Here is a 17366-nt window from a genome sequence, read left to right as displayed (position 1 = left end):
CATAGCTATTCTCGCTTCAAGCTGTCCACTTCCTGTAAATAGGACATCCTCCTCATGATCCCTGATACCAGACTGCTGCCTTCACCACCCCAGTGTCTACCCCCCAGAGTCTTTACCAGGCTCAAAAGTTTGAAACGGTACTCAAAGTCCTGCTCTAGGCTCAATCTTATATAGAGGCTTTTCTGCATTGCACTCCTTATTTAGCTTAGCGTGTTACTTGGCTAATTCAGGGAGCAATTTACAAGTGGCGCCATCAGCACCAAGCCAAACTGTATTTCCATTTGTTCCAATAAATGCTTGAATTACGAGGAAAATGTTCCTGACTGAATCTAAGTAGATAAGTGCAGACTCAGCAGTCTGTTTGCAGGATTAGGCAAATACTACTGAACTGATTATCTTGACACTTGGCAGAGGTGTGGTGCAGGTTTGATTTTGCTTTCTTTCACAATGCTTGATAACGTTTTTGTGAATTTCTCGAGAATTAATACAGAGATCTTGATGAAAAAATCAGGCATACTTAGAGGAGAGATATGTATGACTGGGTGCAGCTTGACTGAATTAAAGGGGATTGTTAAACCTTGGTGGAGGTATGCGGTGCACTGAGTGCCATTCTAGTGGTATGAGTCATTTTAACTGACCTTAGCCTCAAAAAAACCGACAGCTGATTTTGACTGATCCTTACTGAAACCCAAAGAAACAGGCTATGAGTGAATCTATTTCACCAAAGTGATGCAAATTTTATTTAATGTTTAACCCAAATTTTCACTTTTAAAAACTACACCACACAAGCAAGAACCCAAGATTCATTTCATTGAAATTTCACTTTCATGCCCCCCACTCTCAGGAAAAGAGAGGAGAGCCAATTCTGCAGAGGTGAGATCTGAGCAGAGCTGCGATGTGTTGAGGTTTGGGGGCTAATCCTGACATATTAGCTCTCGTAGGTCTGCCAGGCCTGGTTTAGTGTGTGTGAGGCTGAACTGGCAGATACTCCAGGAAACATGGGATCGAGAGGCTTAGCCTGTGAAGCCTAGAGGAGGACGAGGAGTGGGAAAATTTCAGTGCTTGAGAAAGTGAGAGGGCCAGAGTCAAGAGTCTGTATCACCACATGCTTCACAGCTCTTCTAAAGCACTGCACTGTGTCTATCAGTCCTGCCACGGCTAAGACTGATTCCACAGACTGAGGACAAAGAGGAATAGACTGAAGAGCAGCTGTCAGACTCCAGCTGTGGCGCAAAGCTCCGCAAAACCATTCTTCACTGCTAAAACTTTTCCCAAGCTCAAAATAATACCAAGAGATCATCTACAGAGGCTGCAGCGTACACTTAGACCTAAAGGATTTCTACAACAAGCCGCACATGCACTTTCTATCTGCTGTTCCTTTAGTTCCCTAATGGTTTTCCCTCACTTCCTGTCAATAAGCACCTCCAGCCACTGGTCCTCAGTCTACAGCTCTCCGGCTCCACAGAAGGCGACAGCAGAAGCCACTGAACGATGAGAAATAGCTTCCTGGTGGGAAACTCTATACATGCTCTTATTAAAACCTCAGTGTCTCAGTTTGATCGAGGCCGTCTTGAGAGCAGATCAACGTGTGCAGGTGTTTGTGTATATGAGCGTCTACATGTGTATGCGAGCGTCAACGCATGGGTGTAAACATTCACAAGAGCGGCTCTGATGTAAAAATCAGCTGGGGAGGCTCCAGTAATAGCCGAGGCTTTTTGAAAAACAGAAACATTTCGCATGTTTACAGTGTGTCGACTTCAGTCTACCTCAGAGCCAAGTGCCACATGGAAAACCGGTTAAGTTGTTAAAAGGGGTTTTGGCTTCATGCCAGGTCTGCAGAGCGTGTTTCAGAAAGTGTCTGAGAACAACCAAAGACTAAATGAAATGAGTATGCCACCATACTTACTGATTGAAAAAGTGCCGGCGGCACTGGCAATAATTCTACCTGTCAGAGGATTGCAGTCACATGTTGGTGCCTCCAACTCACATTCAGACACTGAATTATAACAAAAACAAAATATGAGACCAGGTAAGCTACTAAACATAGATTCACATTATTTATTATGTCGTTATAAAACCAGTGTTGAGTTTTTACTAAGGGGACACCAGAGAGTGGAACTCAAGCTGCTGTATGTTGGAAAGGTGAGCTTGATTAATTCACAGTGTCTCGGAAAAGTTTAGAAGCCACTGTTTAGTTTTCTGTCGTCCCCCCCCCTCTCCTCTCAAACAGATTTATCTTCTTTCCTTATAGTATTTTTTCTTGTTCTTTCCTACATCAGTCAATAGACACTCACTCACTTTTTATTCTTGGACTCAACTAGAAAAACTGCATGATTCACAGAATTAAAAAACAGTCCTTATTATTATTCAGTCCCACAGTTGAGCCTCTGACTTCCACAGGTAATATTAGATCATCTTCTAAATGTCCAAACATCTGGAAGCACACTGAGTACTTCATCCTCTGACCTTTGTTTTGGTTCTGAAAGCAAACTGTAAAACTGCTGACTGTGTATAAAGATGAAAAACATGACAGTGTCTGTGTTTTGATCGCCACCTGGTGGCTGGTTGCAGTTTAGGTCATAAATCTCACCTCCTCCAAAGTACAGGTCAAATAAGTTTTTCTCAAAGATGGATTCTGTGATTTTAGGAAGTTCATGAGATCATTTGCACAGTAAGTTTGGTTTTGATCACTTATTTGATGCTTTAAATCTGTGAAGCATCATATACACGAAGCTCTCAACTGCAGCCGTTGGTTGAAAACGTTTGATTTCAGGAAATTCATAGTTAGCATTTTTCTGTTGCTGCCAAATGACTGTACAGTAAACCTGTGTTCTCATATTTGTATGCTGGAGTACAATAAAAAACTGTTGTACCATTCAAGAATTCAACAAGCTTATAGCATCAATTCAATAAAGAAAGGAAAAAACACTGAAACCTGAAGTTCAGTGTTTGATGTCTGAGCTTTTACAATTACGTCATTCATAATATTTGAATCTTTGGCAAATTATATGACAGATTTCTTTTTCATTTGCACAAAAATGTTAAAACATTGGATTTAATTAAAAAAGTAGCACAGTGAAGAAATTCATCTCGATCCAACATGTAGTAATACTTTTACTGTAGGAATATTTCACTGCCATGCCAACAGATACATCAAGACATGCCCTTAAGTTTGTTAACAACCTGAACTCCAGACTGACAGACGCTGTTCACATTAGACTGCAACACAAACCTATTTAGCATCTGCAGGTCAGTGGTTCAGCAGTTAAACAGTGACATCGCTGGCGATGAATTTATCTGATTAGGCATTGTTATTACAGGCATCAGATGTTGAAAGATTCCCTTAAAATAAATTGTCTGTGGCAGCTTTCATGTAGAGGCAACAACCTCTCATGAAAAAATAGTTTCTCACAACAATATCGAGAGTTAACGTGCCAAAAAGCAAGACCCCACAGAGAACTATTGCCTAACATGGTGTTTCCTCTCGGTCCCTGCTTGCACTGAATGTACATTTTGAGGGAAAGAAACATACATCATGTTCCAGTGGCGAGGTATTTTGGGAATGGATTATATACCACAGCCCCAGAGGGAGCAGCCCTTTTTATCATACAAGTCATTGATGCTGCAGTGAGGCCCTTTCGCTGTTTTTAAAAGAAATCAAAACACAGGAGCTCCACATGCGCCCATGCATGCATGCACATCAACACACACATACTGGTTTGAGCAGATTATAGAACTTGTATTTGTTATTTTGTGCCATGAAGTTTCACTTTATGGTATTCTTTCATTTCACTTTTTAAATGATATTTTAACCTTTGACAATCTAAATTTAGAAGTAGATGTTTAGCAATAACAACGTTTACCGTCTTCATCATCTTGGTATTTGGCCATAGACAAAACCACTGAATGAAGTGAAATTTTTACCTCAAGATGGAGAAGCGATCATTTAAGGGATCATCACCTGTGCAAACACGAGAACACACTTGCACCAAGAAGTGCTGCATATCTTTAAATGAATATTTCATCCCTTCAAGTACAGAGATATTAAGATTAATCACATATCGTTAAATCACATAATTGCCTGTTATTGGATAATAAATCTTGATAATATTGTATTGTGAGTAAATTCAAGATCCCTGCCCAGTGACTCCTTGATGTTATCACCTCTGGTAATGAGTAGCGGAGGCAGATTTTCTCCAGGGACACAGAGAGTTGCCACTCATACACAGGGAGTGAATGTGGCATCATATGTCAAATAGTGACAGTCGAGCCACAGATCACAGAGGGCAGAGTCGTGCACACAGGAAGTGCATTCCTTCCCCTCACAGTCACTGCCCCCACTGATGTTTGTTTAAACTGGGCTCTGATACATGGAGAGATTACTTCTCTGCTCAAATCTCCTCCCACTTCACCCTCGCCTCCAATCCTCCAAAAGCAAGCCTCTCTTTTTGGTAACAGCAGGACAGACTGGGACACTGAGTCCTTGGAGACTCTTATCAGATGCACCCTGTTCCCCTCTTGTAGTGACTCTCATTTGTGTGACCCAGCTTTACTTCTCGTTATAAAAACTGTCATCTGACTTAATGGACTATTGCCTGACTTTCTAATGGTTCATCAATTTTAATCAATACATGATAATCAAACAGTTCCACACCCCAAAACACTGACAGAACCACAGCACAGTGCATACGAAGGCTGCAGCCTGTCTTCCCCAATCTCTCTATATTTAACACTTGTGCTCCTATCGATAAAGGCCAAATAGCCCAAAAATATATTTTAATAACAACACACAGATGATGTGTGTTTACATATTCTCCATCCATCATCCATCCATCCATTTTCTAACCCCTTCAATTCAGGTCATAGGGACCTGATGCCTATTAAGGTTCTGTTCAGGTGTTTGCGTTGCTCGTCTATCACATGGCTCCACCAGTAGACAACCAATTGTGACAGAGGAGGTGAATTGAATGGCTTGCTTTCATTTGTTTGTGTGTTTCAATTGTTCATTTGGAGATTAATATTCGGGCTCACCTGAGTTTGTCGGCCACAAAGATGACTCTACGTTCCAGCAGCAGCGAGGCAAAGACTCGTATCACCTGCCGCACGCTGAGGCATCTGAACAGACTGTCAAAGTCCACATGCTCCAGTCTGGAGTCGGTGGGCCGCCTCAGCTCGATGACCTGAACAACCACAGAGGCAAAAACATAGCCAAGTGGTTATGGGATTGATTCTGACCAGCCAGACCACTTACTGCACATTATTCCTCTGCTCTTTTCCCCAGTTTAGTTTGGGCTAATTATTTGTGCATGATTTATGTAGTGACAGAGATGAGCAGAGGTGTCCGGCTTCGTTCACAGCTCTCACCTCATTTCCTGCTCCAGGCAGAAAGGTCTTCACTTTGATAATTTTCCCTGGTGCAGGGAAGGGCGACTCCATCAGACTCCTCATGAAGGGATAGACCAGAGCTGCTGAGACACCTCTCCGCCTCTCTACCTCATCCAGGATCTGAACATTGGAAGAAAGAGCACAGATGCCTTCATACATTTCAACTAATTTAAAAAAACAACATGGCAAGGTTTAAGGTTTTAATCTATAATGTATGAACAGCCAAGAGAGGGAAAAACTGCACCGTCGTCAAGGTTATTGATCTTGGTGACAATTAATGGAAACATATTTTTATAAGTTTGAGTCATTGCAATTGTCTGGAACTAAGTATTCATTTTCTGTTTGGAAAAATTGCAAATGCATTTCTCTCCATGTCTGTGTGATTGGAAAATTCCACCCAGTGTTCCTGTCTGCCTGTTTTGGTCCAAACGGCCTCTGTCTGGAGAGCTGCTCGGAGAATTGCTCGTTTTCAAGGTCTTGTGATATCACCTCTCTCTCTTCATCTGTCTGTGTCTCTCTCTCACGATGACAACAATATCCGTTCCCATTTACCATGAAAGCACTTTAAAAATAGCCTCCTTTCATTTTCAGGTTTGTGTCTGCACTGTTGTCAAAATAGAGACGTCTGAGGTGCTGGACTCTCACATCAATATCACATGATGCAAAACCAAACAAAGCATTTAACATTTAATTTGTTGTGACGCACGGGTTCAACTCAGTAAATAAGTTATTCTGCTTTACTGAACTACAAAAGACACATTTCAGATTTTTCATTTCAGGGATCAGGATTTCAACTTTTTAGTCTTTGATCCCATGCAGTCTCCAAAAGTTCCACAAGGTCCCTGTTGTTAAATAATGGATAGAGAACACACTGTATGCACCGTCTACAATGTTTTTATTATTTTTATATTGTCATATAGCAGCCACTTTGTTTCCACAGTCTGGATTCACTCACTTTGAATTAATGAAGGAATCAGAAAAAAAGTCACGACTGATCTGCTTCATGTTAGCACCACTGAGACAAAAGTGAAGGAAACATTCGCTCTGGGAAATGAAAACGTTAAAAAAAACAATGTAATAAGGTTTACCAATGAACAGGCCCTTCAGCAGACAGCCTGCTGAAAGTCATTTAATTCAGCTGTGAGACGGGCTGAACCACAGTTATAACACCGCACAGTTAGCTGTCTGTAGCTGTCTATCCGTGTGTGTGTGTGTGTGTGTGTGTGTGTGTGTGTGTGTGTGTGTGTGTGTATGTGTGTGCGTGTGTGTGTAGCTAGGGGGCAAGATTGAACTCACTGTGGAGAACAAGTCGAAACAGCCCAGCCTGCTGATGACACAGTACACCTCTGGAAGACGCGGCCCCTTCCCTGTCGGCTGTGGGAGAAATCGACAGAGACTCATCGGACACTTTTAATCAACTCAATGAAGAGACACATTCACAGATGTTCTGAAAACTGACCACAAACACTCTTGGGGCAGCAGCTCAGCAATATAGCATTGCACTTTAACAAGCCAAAATATAAATCAAGCCCCAAAATCAGTGGATGCTGCATTTCCCATGATCCAACTGAACTGCACAGTCTCCTTTTCTGCCAAATGTTCACATCTTTTTAAAACCACACCCCCAGGCTTTCTGCTGAAAAACTGTCTCCAAGCCCAGGATGAGATAAACCCTGACATTGTCAGGGATGTTTTCCCAGCTTTAGAGTCATTAGTCATTTTTTTTCACAGACTGAATTCTTTAAAACTAATTTGTTTAATCTAAAGGTAACTTCAGTCAGTAGGGGTCTCTCAATCAAAATGTCTAGTTTAATGATGTTGTGAAGCCGCTTTGGATCATGGGAGATTTTGTCTTTACCATCAATGCTGATGAAAATCTACCGGACATGACTCAGGCTAAAATCATGTTCACGGATGAAGTCATGCTTTTAAGTTTTTCATGTTACGCAGCAAATGCGAATGACTAAACGTGATCCATTATGAGGGACCATTACAAACAGAGGAATGAAACAGGCTAACTGGCTAACAGTGTGGTTTTCCTTCATCATACGTCGTTTGCCCTGGAAGTTACAGCAGGGACTGAAAAAGTCATGAAGAGAATATGATGCAATTGAAAGGCAAGCAAAATCAAACGTCCTGTTACCAATGTGGGATTTCTCTGGGTTTTAACATTTCGGACAATGTAACTACAAGTCAACAAACTATATAAAATAGTTATTTTTAGGCAATTTAATGAAGAATTGTTGCATATTATATCTTAAAACACACACACACATATATTTATATACATATCTTTAGGGGTCTGATTATGATAATATAATATGTAGATAAGCTGTTTATATAGTTTAGCTGAAGTCTTAAATCAAGTCTGTCATCTGAGGTGAAAGTCTTTTATGTGGATACGGAGTTCCTAAACACAGGTGGTTTATCTGCTGCTGCTGATCATATCTACCTTCCTATGTACGCTCACAGACCATTACGTGCTTCCAAAACACAGGCGCACACACACACACACACAGACACTTGAACACGCACACGCACATAGACACTCGTACAAAACACACGCACACACAAATGAACACAAGCACTCGAGAAATGCCAATTCACTTGTCCATATTAGGTATACAATTTTCTCCTCTTGTTTCTCCACTGCTTTTCCAAATGGACGATTAAATCAACTATGTGGAGCTTGATTCAAGTCCTGAGGAATGCTCGGTTGCTGCCAACTGCTGGAAAGACAGCGGGGAGGAAACAGAGTTACTGGAGGAGAGCGGCTCACCTCTTCCTCCACCTTCATTAAAATCTGCTTCTATCAAGCAGATCAGTTCAACAGGGCAGATCAAGCGTGAGAGCAGAGTTAAAAAGGGTTTTTTCTTTGTGTCTTGTCAAAGAATTTCCAGTCAGGATGTCCAGTTGTAACCCTGCACATGCACTTACGGGATGGTGAAGACACGCCCTACAAACGACTGAGAACATACACACTGCAACATACTCAAATACCAAATGGCAAACAAAATGACCACCACATTCACAGAATCCCACACAGTCATGCTCTCTACCCACAAGCTAAATAGGAAACTCAACAAAAAAAAACCTTCAAAGCTGTTCCCGGGCTCGTTATGAAGAAGAAATGCTCCACAATGACAAAGTTTGGGTTTCTCATGGTTTCTCTTTGTCTTGCCTCTCCTTAGAAACTCTTGTTAAAACTGAAAGAGTCATTTTCAATCATATTTTTATACACTTTATGACAATGACTAAATGTGGACAGTGTGTGGTTATTTCTCTCGGTGATAAAATTGAAATCATATCAAATTCAAAAGATATTTAAAGAGACAGACTTACATTTTGCAGAATTGAAACTAGGTTTATGCATTTTTGTAGCCACTGAAATTGGTGTTAGCGATGTGGTCCGAATGTTTGTTATTCCAGATGTTTCTGTTACTACTTCTAACCATAGGTATTTCCTGGGCAGACTTGAATAACAACAGAAAGATGAGAAGTCCCTGGACCATCATGCTGATCAGCTGCTATAATAATGACTGGCTGGGGTTAAGTGTGCTAAAAAAGGCTATACATTTTTAAACTATAAATAAATTTACACCAGGTTCAGTTTCAAGCAGTTTTCCAACAAGGAGGTTATGTTATGTCTGTTGGTTTGTTTGTTTTGTTACCTCCACCAAGCAGGTTTATGTTTCCGTCTTCATGTTATTGTTTGTTTGTCTATTTGTCTGTCTGCTGGTTCACAGGATTACACAGAAACTATGGATGGATTACCATTAAACTTGGGGAAAGGAGGCCATATCGCTCAGGGAGGAACCCACTAAATTTAGGTGCAGATCGGAATTTGGGTTTCTCACTTTCTTTAACATTTCGAAATAGGGGGCGTTTTCAACATTTTTGTTGTATCAAAAACCTTCGGCTTGATTAGAGGACTGATATTTATGAGTGTGCACAATTAGTTGAAAATACAAATAAATTTCTGGATCTAGTGAAATTAAAATTTGTTTCATAAGAGGACTTGGGCCTTGGGGAGGTATGTGCTCTACTGAGTGCCATCTTAGTTTGTATATTTGTTGGTAGAGTTACAATCAAAGAGCAGATTTTAACCTTTGGAAATACACTCTTTAGTTTTAGTCACTCTCGGTTACTTTACCTCTTAATCTGTTTTTAACCTTGGTTCAACCTTAGTATTCCTGTGTCACATATGTTGTAGTGATAGGTATTTGTGTCTCCTAATCTGATTTTAACATCTGGTTTTACTGTAATTATTCATGTGTTTATTTATGATGTATTGTAAGGTGTCCTTGGGTGTTTAGAAAGACACAGTGAAATAATTTATTATTATTATTATTATTAAAATAATGAAACTACTTGATGCAGGGATTGGGTATGGGTGAAGTTTGGATATGGATGTAAAAAAATTAAAATATTTATGATGCTGACATCTATGTCTAAACTAGTCAGTCATGAGTAGGATTGTTTGGCCGTGGCAGAGGTAGGCAATCTACTGAGTGCCATTTTAGTTTTCCCTTTTTTATATATGATCTCTTTCCTGCTGCCAAAGTGGATGGTGATGAAACACATCAGTAGCTCCACAGGAAACCATTATAACATGTTCACATAAAGAGCTCTGTCACAACAAACAGGGCCCAGCAGGGTGCAAACAGGGAGGAGGAGATGGGGAGTTAACGGTGGCTTACCAGCAGGCGTCTGCAGTACCCGAACCTCCTGCTGCCGTCCTCTCCAGTCAACATGAAGGAGAAGGTCTCGCTGTGGAAAAAGACAAATTGACACATATAGACAAACTGCACATACACAACAGAAGACACAGGATTTTTGACTTATTCTGGCACAGTTTAACATTTATGCTATGGTGTAGCAGCTGTAAAACACAGATAAGATTTTATCTGACATGCCATCAACACAGGTGGAGGCACTTTTAAGATAATATCAACAATAAGCTGTGTCATAATATTATTATTGGTTAACAGTCTCAAAATGTTCTGTTATCACGATAGTGAATTTATGATCCCTCTAAACCTTGATTTACACATTTAACAGCTTATATTGTTTGGTGTCATCAAGAGTTAAAGCGGAAGGTCAATTTACTCAGATACACAGGACATGGCTTTGGGGGGGCTTTCCAAAGTCAGAGAAAATGGCATTAAGAATATTAGGTGCATCATCTAAATTTTGTTTTTTTTGACAGAAAGTTAGAAAGATTTGACCATTTAACAGGTAGGGATGGTTAGAAGAAAGCCTCCACTGAGTTGTTTAATGTATAGTACAGGAAATATCCAGGGACTAAGGTTAAAGATATCTTGGCCGCTGTTGTACAAGGCTCCATTGCTGCTCCATTGATGATGTACATGTACAAGATTCTTGGTCATACCTGGTGTACTCCGAGACAGGACTCCAGTCTTTTGCATCTGGGAAACAGAACTGGGGAATAGCTTTGAGCCTCTGTTCTGCCTCCCTCATCTGCTTGGTGGGCCTCTCTAGCTGTGAGAGGAGAGAAGTCTCAGTCAGCTCAGTCTCCTCCAGTTAACTCTGTCCTCCTTTTTTAAAACCCCCTTGACATCAGTCTGAAGAGTAAATGACCAGAGTATTAATTCTCCCATACAAGGTTAAATCTTTGCCCCACTCAGTCCTCATTAACTCAACAACAGAGCTACTGTTTCGCCCTGGATGGGAGTGATGAACTTCTCCCAGGAGACACTTCTGCTGAACCAAATCTAAATTAATAACCCCTAAAACGTACCTGCCACAGAAATGGATTTTGGGTATTACCCTGCCAAGGAGGTTCGTCTGTTTGTCAGTTAGTTAGCAGGATGGATTACTTCATCATTTAGTGGAAAGATGTTTTATGGGTCAGGAAAGAACTTGTTACATTTTGGTCAAGATACCGACCAGGAGCTGGATCCAGGAGTTTATTTTTCTCTATCTTTAACATTGTGAGATACATTGTTGTACATTTTGACAGATTTCTGACGCATTCATTGATTTTGATAAGAAATCAGGCTCATTTATAGGACTGATATCTCTGAGTGCAATTTGGTGCAGCTTATTTTTCAGACTCTAAAGTTCCTGCTTTCAATGACATTCACTACTGTTGACAATGTGGCTCTGACCCATCATACGTTTTGCAAAATAGTCAGCAGCTCTGTGAAGTATTTGTGATTCCTAATTCCTGAGCCCAAACACTTAAAACCCCTGAAGAGGTCCTGAAGCTTTTTAGATTTTTTTTTCCATGTGAAAATAAATCAGTCACTATGGATTCTTGTCCTGCCAAGTTTTAAAGGTGAGAGAGCAACAGAGGGAATCGGTTACAGCTTCATGCTTTTACCTTGGGGAACTGGTAGGTGACCTCTGGGGAGTACGAGTTTTTGCTGGGTTTCTTTTTTAGTGAAACAACCACAAAATACTCGAAGAGCTCTCTCTCCTGCCACTCAATGAGCTGCAGCTCCAGTGTGCGGTAGCTAGGGGCCCGTCGAAGGATAGACTGCAGTTTCAATAGCCTTTGGGTGTGAGCTGAGGACAGAAATTAACATTAATACATACAATTTACTGACCAAAGAAAAGTTCACACTTTGCACTCCAACATGTTAGTTTAAGGCTCTCAGAGCATTAGCCTTTAGATAGTCAGGAAATTGTATTAGTGTCATTGTTTTTCATTGACGCTGAACAAACTAGAGAGAAAATATCAGTATTCATTCCTGACATTGAATCTAGATGTGATGAATGTTTTGTGGTCTACTGATAATCTGTGCATGTGGCAAATCACAATTTTGTGGTCTTGGTCATTTTGCTCACTACAAAACTGGGAGGCTGTTGCACAAACACTGAGAAAAACATCCCTGAGAAAAAGTTGAACGCAAACAGAAGTGCAGCATCTCTCCCCTGCATATGTACGCTGTGGTCACTCACCTTTGAACCTGTCATCGGAGTCACTCTCACTCTCACTGTTGTCATCTGGAGACAGACATGAAGGTTTTCCACGGGTCAAAGGCCGATTTTAACAAATGTGTTATGAGAGGGGCATGACGACAACATGGCTAAGAGACAAAATATTTACTCATTTATCTGGTCATAGGGTAAGGGGAGTACAGAGAGCCCTTACCTCTCAGAGATGCAGTTTCCACATTGGACATGGACAGCTTCTTTAGTCTCTTCTTCCCACGTTTAGTGCAGTAAATGGAGTTGATCCTCTGGACCAGCTGTAAAAAGAAGAAAGAGGAAAGGCTCTGTTGGGGAATCTGAGGTTTTGTTTGTTTTGATCGTGAGTATAGAGAAAGTAGGCTGTACACCTGGCCAAAAGTAACAGTGTAAAGTAATGTACATGTGCTTTAATGTCGTTGAAAAATAAAGTAGAAAAGGCCCAATGAGGGTGGAAACGCATTACACATAAAAATACAGGGAGTTTTAGGAAACATCTTGTCCAAACTGAGGAATTAGCAGTGATCCAGAGCTGCCCTGCCTCTGACTGAGAAACCTGAGCTGCTCTGTGAACACAGGGCAGAGCACGCAGCCAGAGCTCTGTAAGGATTTAGTGTAGGTGTTTGAGTAGGATCTAGCAGTGTGTACCTTGGGGATCCTCCAGTGCCTCTGCGAGGCAAGTGTGTCGCCGGTGCTACAAAAACTGTCATCCAAGAGGCCGCATTTTGAAGATGTTACACTAATCTGGGGTTGAAGCAGCATTTCATTGTGGCTGTAGCGTTTGGAAAACTGTGACATCCGGTGGCTTTTCCTGTCACTCTGACCAGGTAGGCGAAGGGACTGGCTACTGGGTTTGGAAGGCAACTAGTCAGGAAATAGAAGAACATGGAGGGTTTGGTACATTTAATTCATTCACATTCATTCACAAATTATTTACAAAGAAGTACAGTATTACAATGAAAAGATGAGAGATGAATAATAATGACTTTATCATTTATGACTTTATTAAAACAGCATAAGTTTGTTTGGCTGCACATTTGAATAGATACAGCAGCTGCTCTGACAAAGCCTGTGCTCTGGAGTTCTAAACCACTCTTGTTATTATCAACGGTAACTACGGGTGTCTGTCTTCCTTTTCTTAGTGAGATGTGAGCTTGAGCAGTGACGAGGGGAAGCCAAATCTGCTAATGGGCCTTTCTGTGGTACATCACCTGGTGTAAACATATCAAACTGTTTCCTGTCGTGTGAAAACTAAGGTGTGAGATTCTTTAGGAGATCTTGTCCAGGATTCTGCATTGGAACGTATAGCGAGGGAATTCATATTACAACAAGAAAACATGTCTGTTATGTTTACCACAGGAAAAGACATCAGGGCTGTTGATGCCAGCAGGTTAATGTCTTACCTGAGGCGGAGAGTTCAGCTTCCTGTCTAGGGTGGTCCAAGATCTGTTGCTCTCTAACAGGCAAGACTTCCGACCCTTCCGCTTCAGGTCAACATCCTCATATGGGTTCTCCTTTTCTGTGGGAAAGAGGGAAATATTCAATGTAGCTGGAATATTATGTCAGCAGTAAAGATAACACATGTCTACAGACAAAGCATGTTTTTCAGGAGAAGACAGATGAGGATGAGGGGTCAAAAGGGTAAAGAAGAGGGCAGTAAAGGGTGTCTGGGGCACAAGAGGGCCTCCCTATGGTTAGTGTGGAAAGAGACGAGTCAAGAAAGGTAAGTCAAAGGTCACTCCCAGCTCGCTCAAGTGAACTCCCATTTTTCAAAACAGTTACTGTTGGCAATGGGCCCCGCAAGCCCCAGTGGGCCCAGCTGAAACTTCTGGACACAACACTGCTGGTGAGTCACTATCCAGGCATGTAAACTGTCTGCTGAGAGACATGGGGGGGTCATCTTCTTAGACTTTCATTCTAGAAGTAAAATAGTTCAAATTATATATGTATAATTATAATAACATTAGCTAAATATATTGTCACCTCTGCCAAGGAGGTTATGTTTTCATCCGCATTTGTTGGTTTGTTTTCTGTTAGTTGGCAGGTTTAGAACGTGACTCAAGGGAGAACCCTTGAGTTTTGGTGCAGATCTGGACCAGGGAGGCGGCACAGCATATTTTCTTCTTCTCTCTTAAACACTGCAACATTTTCATTGATCTCTCAGAGAATAACTCGTGGATCTTGATGAAAAATTAAAATGTGGTTCCATAAGGAGACTATTGGGCCTTGAGTGGAGGTATACACTCCACTAATTGTTCATTGTAAAATAATGAAATACATATTTGTAAAATGTAAAGACTGTGAAAATGTATTGTAGAGTTGCAAATAAACCAAAAGAAGAAACATTTAAAAACCATAGTTCATACAAAAAACTAAGGTCTCAATTTTCACTTAATTTTCAATTATTTAATGTATTACATTCATTAATTTACCTAAAGAAGTTACAATCAGGACAAACTCCATTACTTCTCCACCTCAGTCAATAAGCAACAGCATAAAAGTTAGAAAATGAACATTACATAGCGCTGCACTGCTCTCACTGATGTCATCTGGCTGAGAGCCAACTTCAATAAAGAGAAAACTTGTGCAACACCACCGTCCATGTCTATTCAGACATGTGCTCTGAGAATAGCTTCTTGGCAGGGTCTGAAAAAGGTTGTGAGAAAGTGAAGCAACCACAGCGAAGAATAAAAACAGAGCCAGATGGCGTTGAAATGCATGAGGGGAACTTTTAAAAAGAAAGAAAAGCAGTGTTATCTGTCAGCAGAAAAGGGAAAGAACAAAAAAAATCTATTTAGTAGCTGTGTTCCTTCTTCCTGAGTATGTTAGAGGAAAAACCTGATGAACTCTGGTTCTCAAACAAAGAGTTAGTGTTTTATTAAAAACACAGAGGATTAACCTAAAGGCAGAGCTTTGTTCTGTTATCTATTTTTAGGTTAATTATTGAAACGGTTTGAGGTAAATGCACACACCCATGCACACAAACACAAGCGACATACGCTGCCAGGGATCTTTCAGAGAGTTTTGTCGTGTCACACAGTAAACTAGCTTAGTGGAGTGAATTTCTGTGCATCATTACAACTAAGGAGCAGAATGAGAGAGCTCAGTCTGACCTCACGTTGTGTCGCTACCTCGTTAAACTGAAGCAACACTATAATGAGAGCCTGCTGGGAAAATGATATGTCTATATAGCTGCTCATGAACTGGAGGGTACTAATCTACTCCTCTGATTACAAACATCCACATTTCTCGCTAACACACCCCCAGACACAGAGTATTAAGCAGGGAGGGGACACACCTCGCCTGCACACTGTGATTGTGCATTTCTGTGTACACAATGGACTCTGTGGGCGAGGGCGAGGCACAGAACAAACTACACTAACAGTCAGTATCAGCTTACCCGGTAAAGTGGACGCGCCACAGTACAGTGGCACCGCTTAACCAATCATGGTCTAAAGGGAAATATGTGAGGGATGAAAAAAACCCACTGGTTACAGTGTTGTAAGAACATCTGGCAGTGCCACAAAACCATACAGTGTGTCAGTCATGAAGATCGACTGCGTGTGACCACACTGGAGAAATGTGCAATTGTATTTTTGGCATATTTTACACCAAAGAATAACAAAAACATAGATCCAGCTATCCATGTAGCTTTCAAAGTGTAACTAAGAATTTAAATCACTCATTGTATATACAGCAGTCTCCCAGGTTTATTCACAAGAGTAAGAGCAGAAAGCACCATGAGCAAGTAACACGCACTCTCAGACTCTATGATACAGTCCACTGAATCATGGAACCACCCCTGTATGGGCTGTGATTCATCAGTGTGTAAACAGATCAAGTTGCTTTCAGACATGCACTAAACTCCGGCTATTGTCCTGCTAGCCCCCTATTAAAAACTCTGGATTATGTCTGAGTGAGCCCATTTTAGAATACAGCAGGATATTGTTCGCAGGATTCACCAAAAGCGACTGGAGGTGTTAATGACATTTCTAGCAAATAATGCAAAACTGAAAAAAACTAGAATGCAAATATCTCAGGATGGGAAAGAGGAGCCAAACATGTAGACAACACCAACAAAGATATCAAGTTGGAAGGACATAGAGATTCAAGAGGCTTTGGTGATAGTGTGGTTTAAACAAAAACTTGAATTTCACATTAGAATTTATATATGTCCTGCTTCCTGTGTGGTTTAGCCAGACGCCACCCATCACCTGAAAGCATCAGAGATGTTCCTGTTGTTGTGAACGTGTTTGACCCAGCTGCTTTCTTCATATGTGATGTCCGAAGTCCAGACTCAATTGTCCAGACATTTTCAAGAGTTCATATCTGAAAACGGCTATTTGGCATCGCATCTCTCAACTAGTATCTTAAACAGTTAATGTAGAGGGTTAGGGTTAGGCTACCAAAAATCAAGATGAGGTGGGTGAAGAACCTCCCAAGAGAGAAGCCAAGATGTCCTCTTGAAGATGAGAAATATATGGCGTTCTCTGTGAGAGATACTTGTTAAAGTAAGGGCACAAGAGGAAACAAAACATGGCTCATTTCTTTCTGCTTTGGCTACCTCTTGAATGGATCTGTCCTTTTCAACCACTGCATCATGTTGGTGGGGGAAACAACTGCTCCAGTTTCTACTTCAATTTAAAAGCTTTTTGTTTGAACTAACTGGAGACTCAGAGACAATATTTTTGTCATAAACAAACAGAAACTGGCAAAAGTGCAACTCTGACCTGCAGACTGGATGAACAATGGGGGTTTTGTTGGGATTCACTGGAAAATGAGTCTTGCCCTGATGCTGTTTCTGCACATTCTCAGCATGAAAAAATGAGCGCACTGGTCACGGATTCACAGACAACAGCACAGCTACTTTTAATCCAATACGTGCATATAAAAAAAACAATAGCCCTTATTTGGTCATCCCTGAGCATTTATCATGAACAAATATTTCAGTGTGTGAAATCCAAGCTTCATCGTGAGACTTTACTCACACTGACACACATTTCCAGCACATTAAGTGTGCACAGGGGGAGCTGGCAAACGGACTT

The 17366-nt window shown here is 41.0% G+C and overlaps 1 protein-coding gene across 3 annotated transcripts in view; it reads right to left on the bottom strand.

The window, feature by feature from the left end:
* dennd2b (DENN domain containing 2B) overlaps positions 1 to 17366 on the bottom strand; it is a 48537-nt gene that overhangs the window by 5804 nt on the left and 25367 nt on the right. For all 3 annotated transcript variants that reach the window (XM_020098964.2, XM_069524379.1, XM_020098963.2), the window contains 10 exons: positions 13725 to 13840; positions 12970 to 13185; positions 12506 to 12602; positions 12313 to 12357; positions 11732 to 11916; positions 10778 to 10887; positions 10086 to 10155; positions 6682 to 6759; positions 5365 to 5505; positions 5032 to 5180 (listed from right to left, as the gene is read on the bottom strand). In XM_020098964.2, coding sequence (XP_019954523.1) covers positions 5032 to 5180; positions 5365 to 5505; positions 6682 to 6759; positions 10086 to 10155; positions 10778 to 10887; positions 11732 to 11916; positions 12313 to 12357; positions 12506 to 12602; positions 12970 to 13185; positions 13725 to 13840 — 1207 coding nt within the window. The remainder of the gene's footprint in view (positions 1 to 5031; positions 5181 to 5364; positions 5506 to 6681; positions 6760 to 10085; positions 10156 to 10777; positions 10888 to 11731; positions 11917 to 12312; positions 12358 to 12505; positions 12603 to 12969; positions 13186 to 13724; positions 13841 to 17366) is intronic.

The sequence above is a fragment of the Paralichthys olivaceus genome, chromosome 1 (genome assembly GCF_024713975.1).
Source record: "Paralichthys olivaceus isolate ysfri-2021 chromosome 1, ASM2471397v2, whole genome shotgun sequence".
NCBI lineage: Eukaryota > Metazoa > Chordata > Actinopteri > Pleuronectiformes > Paralichthyidae > Paralichthys > Paralichthys olivaceus.
The sequence above is the reverse complement of the archived record's forward strand: the minus strand, read 5'-3'. Positions and strand labels throughout refer to the sequence as shown.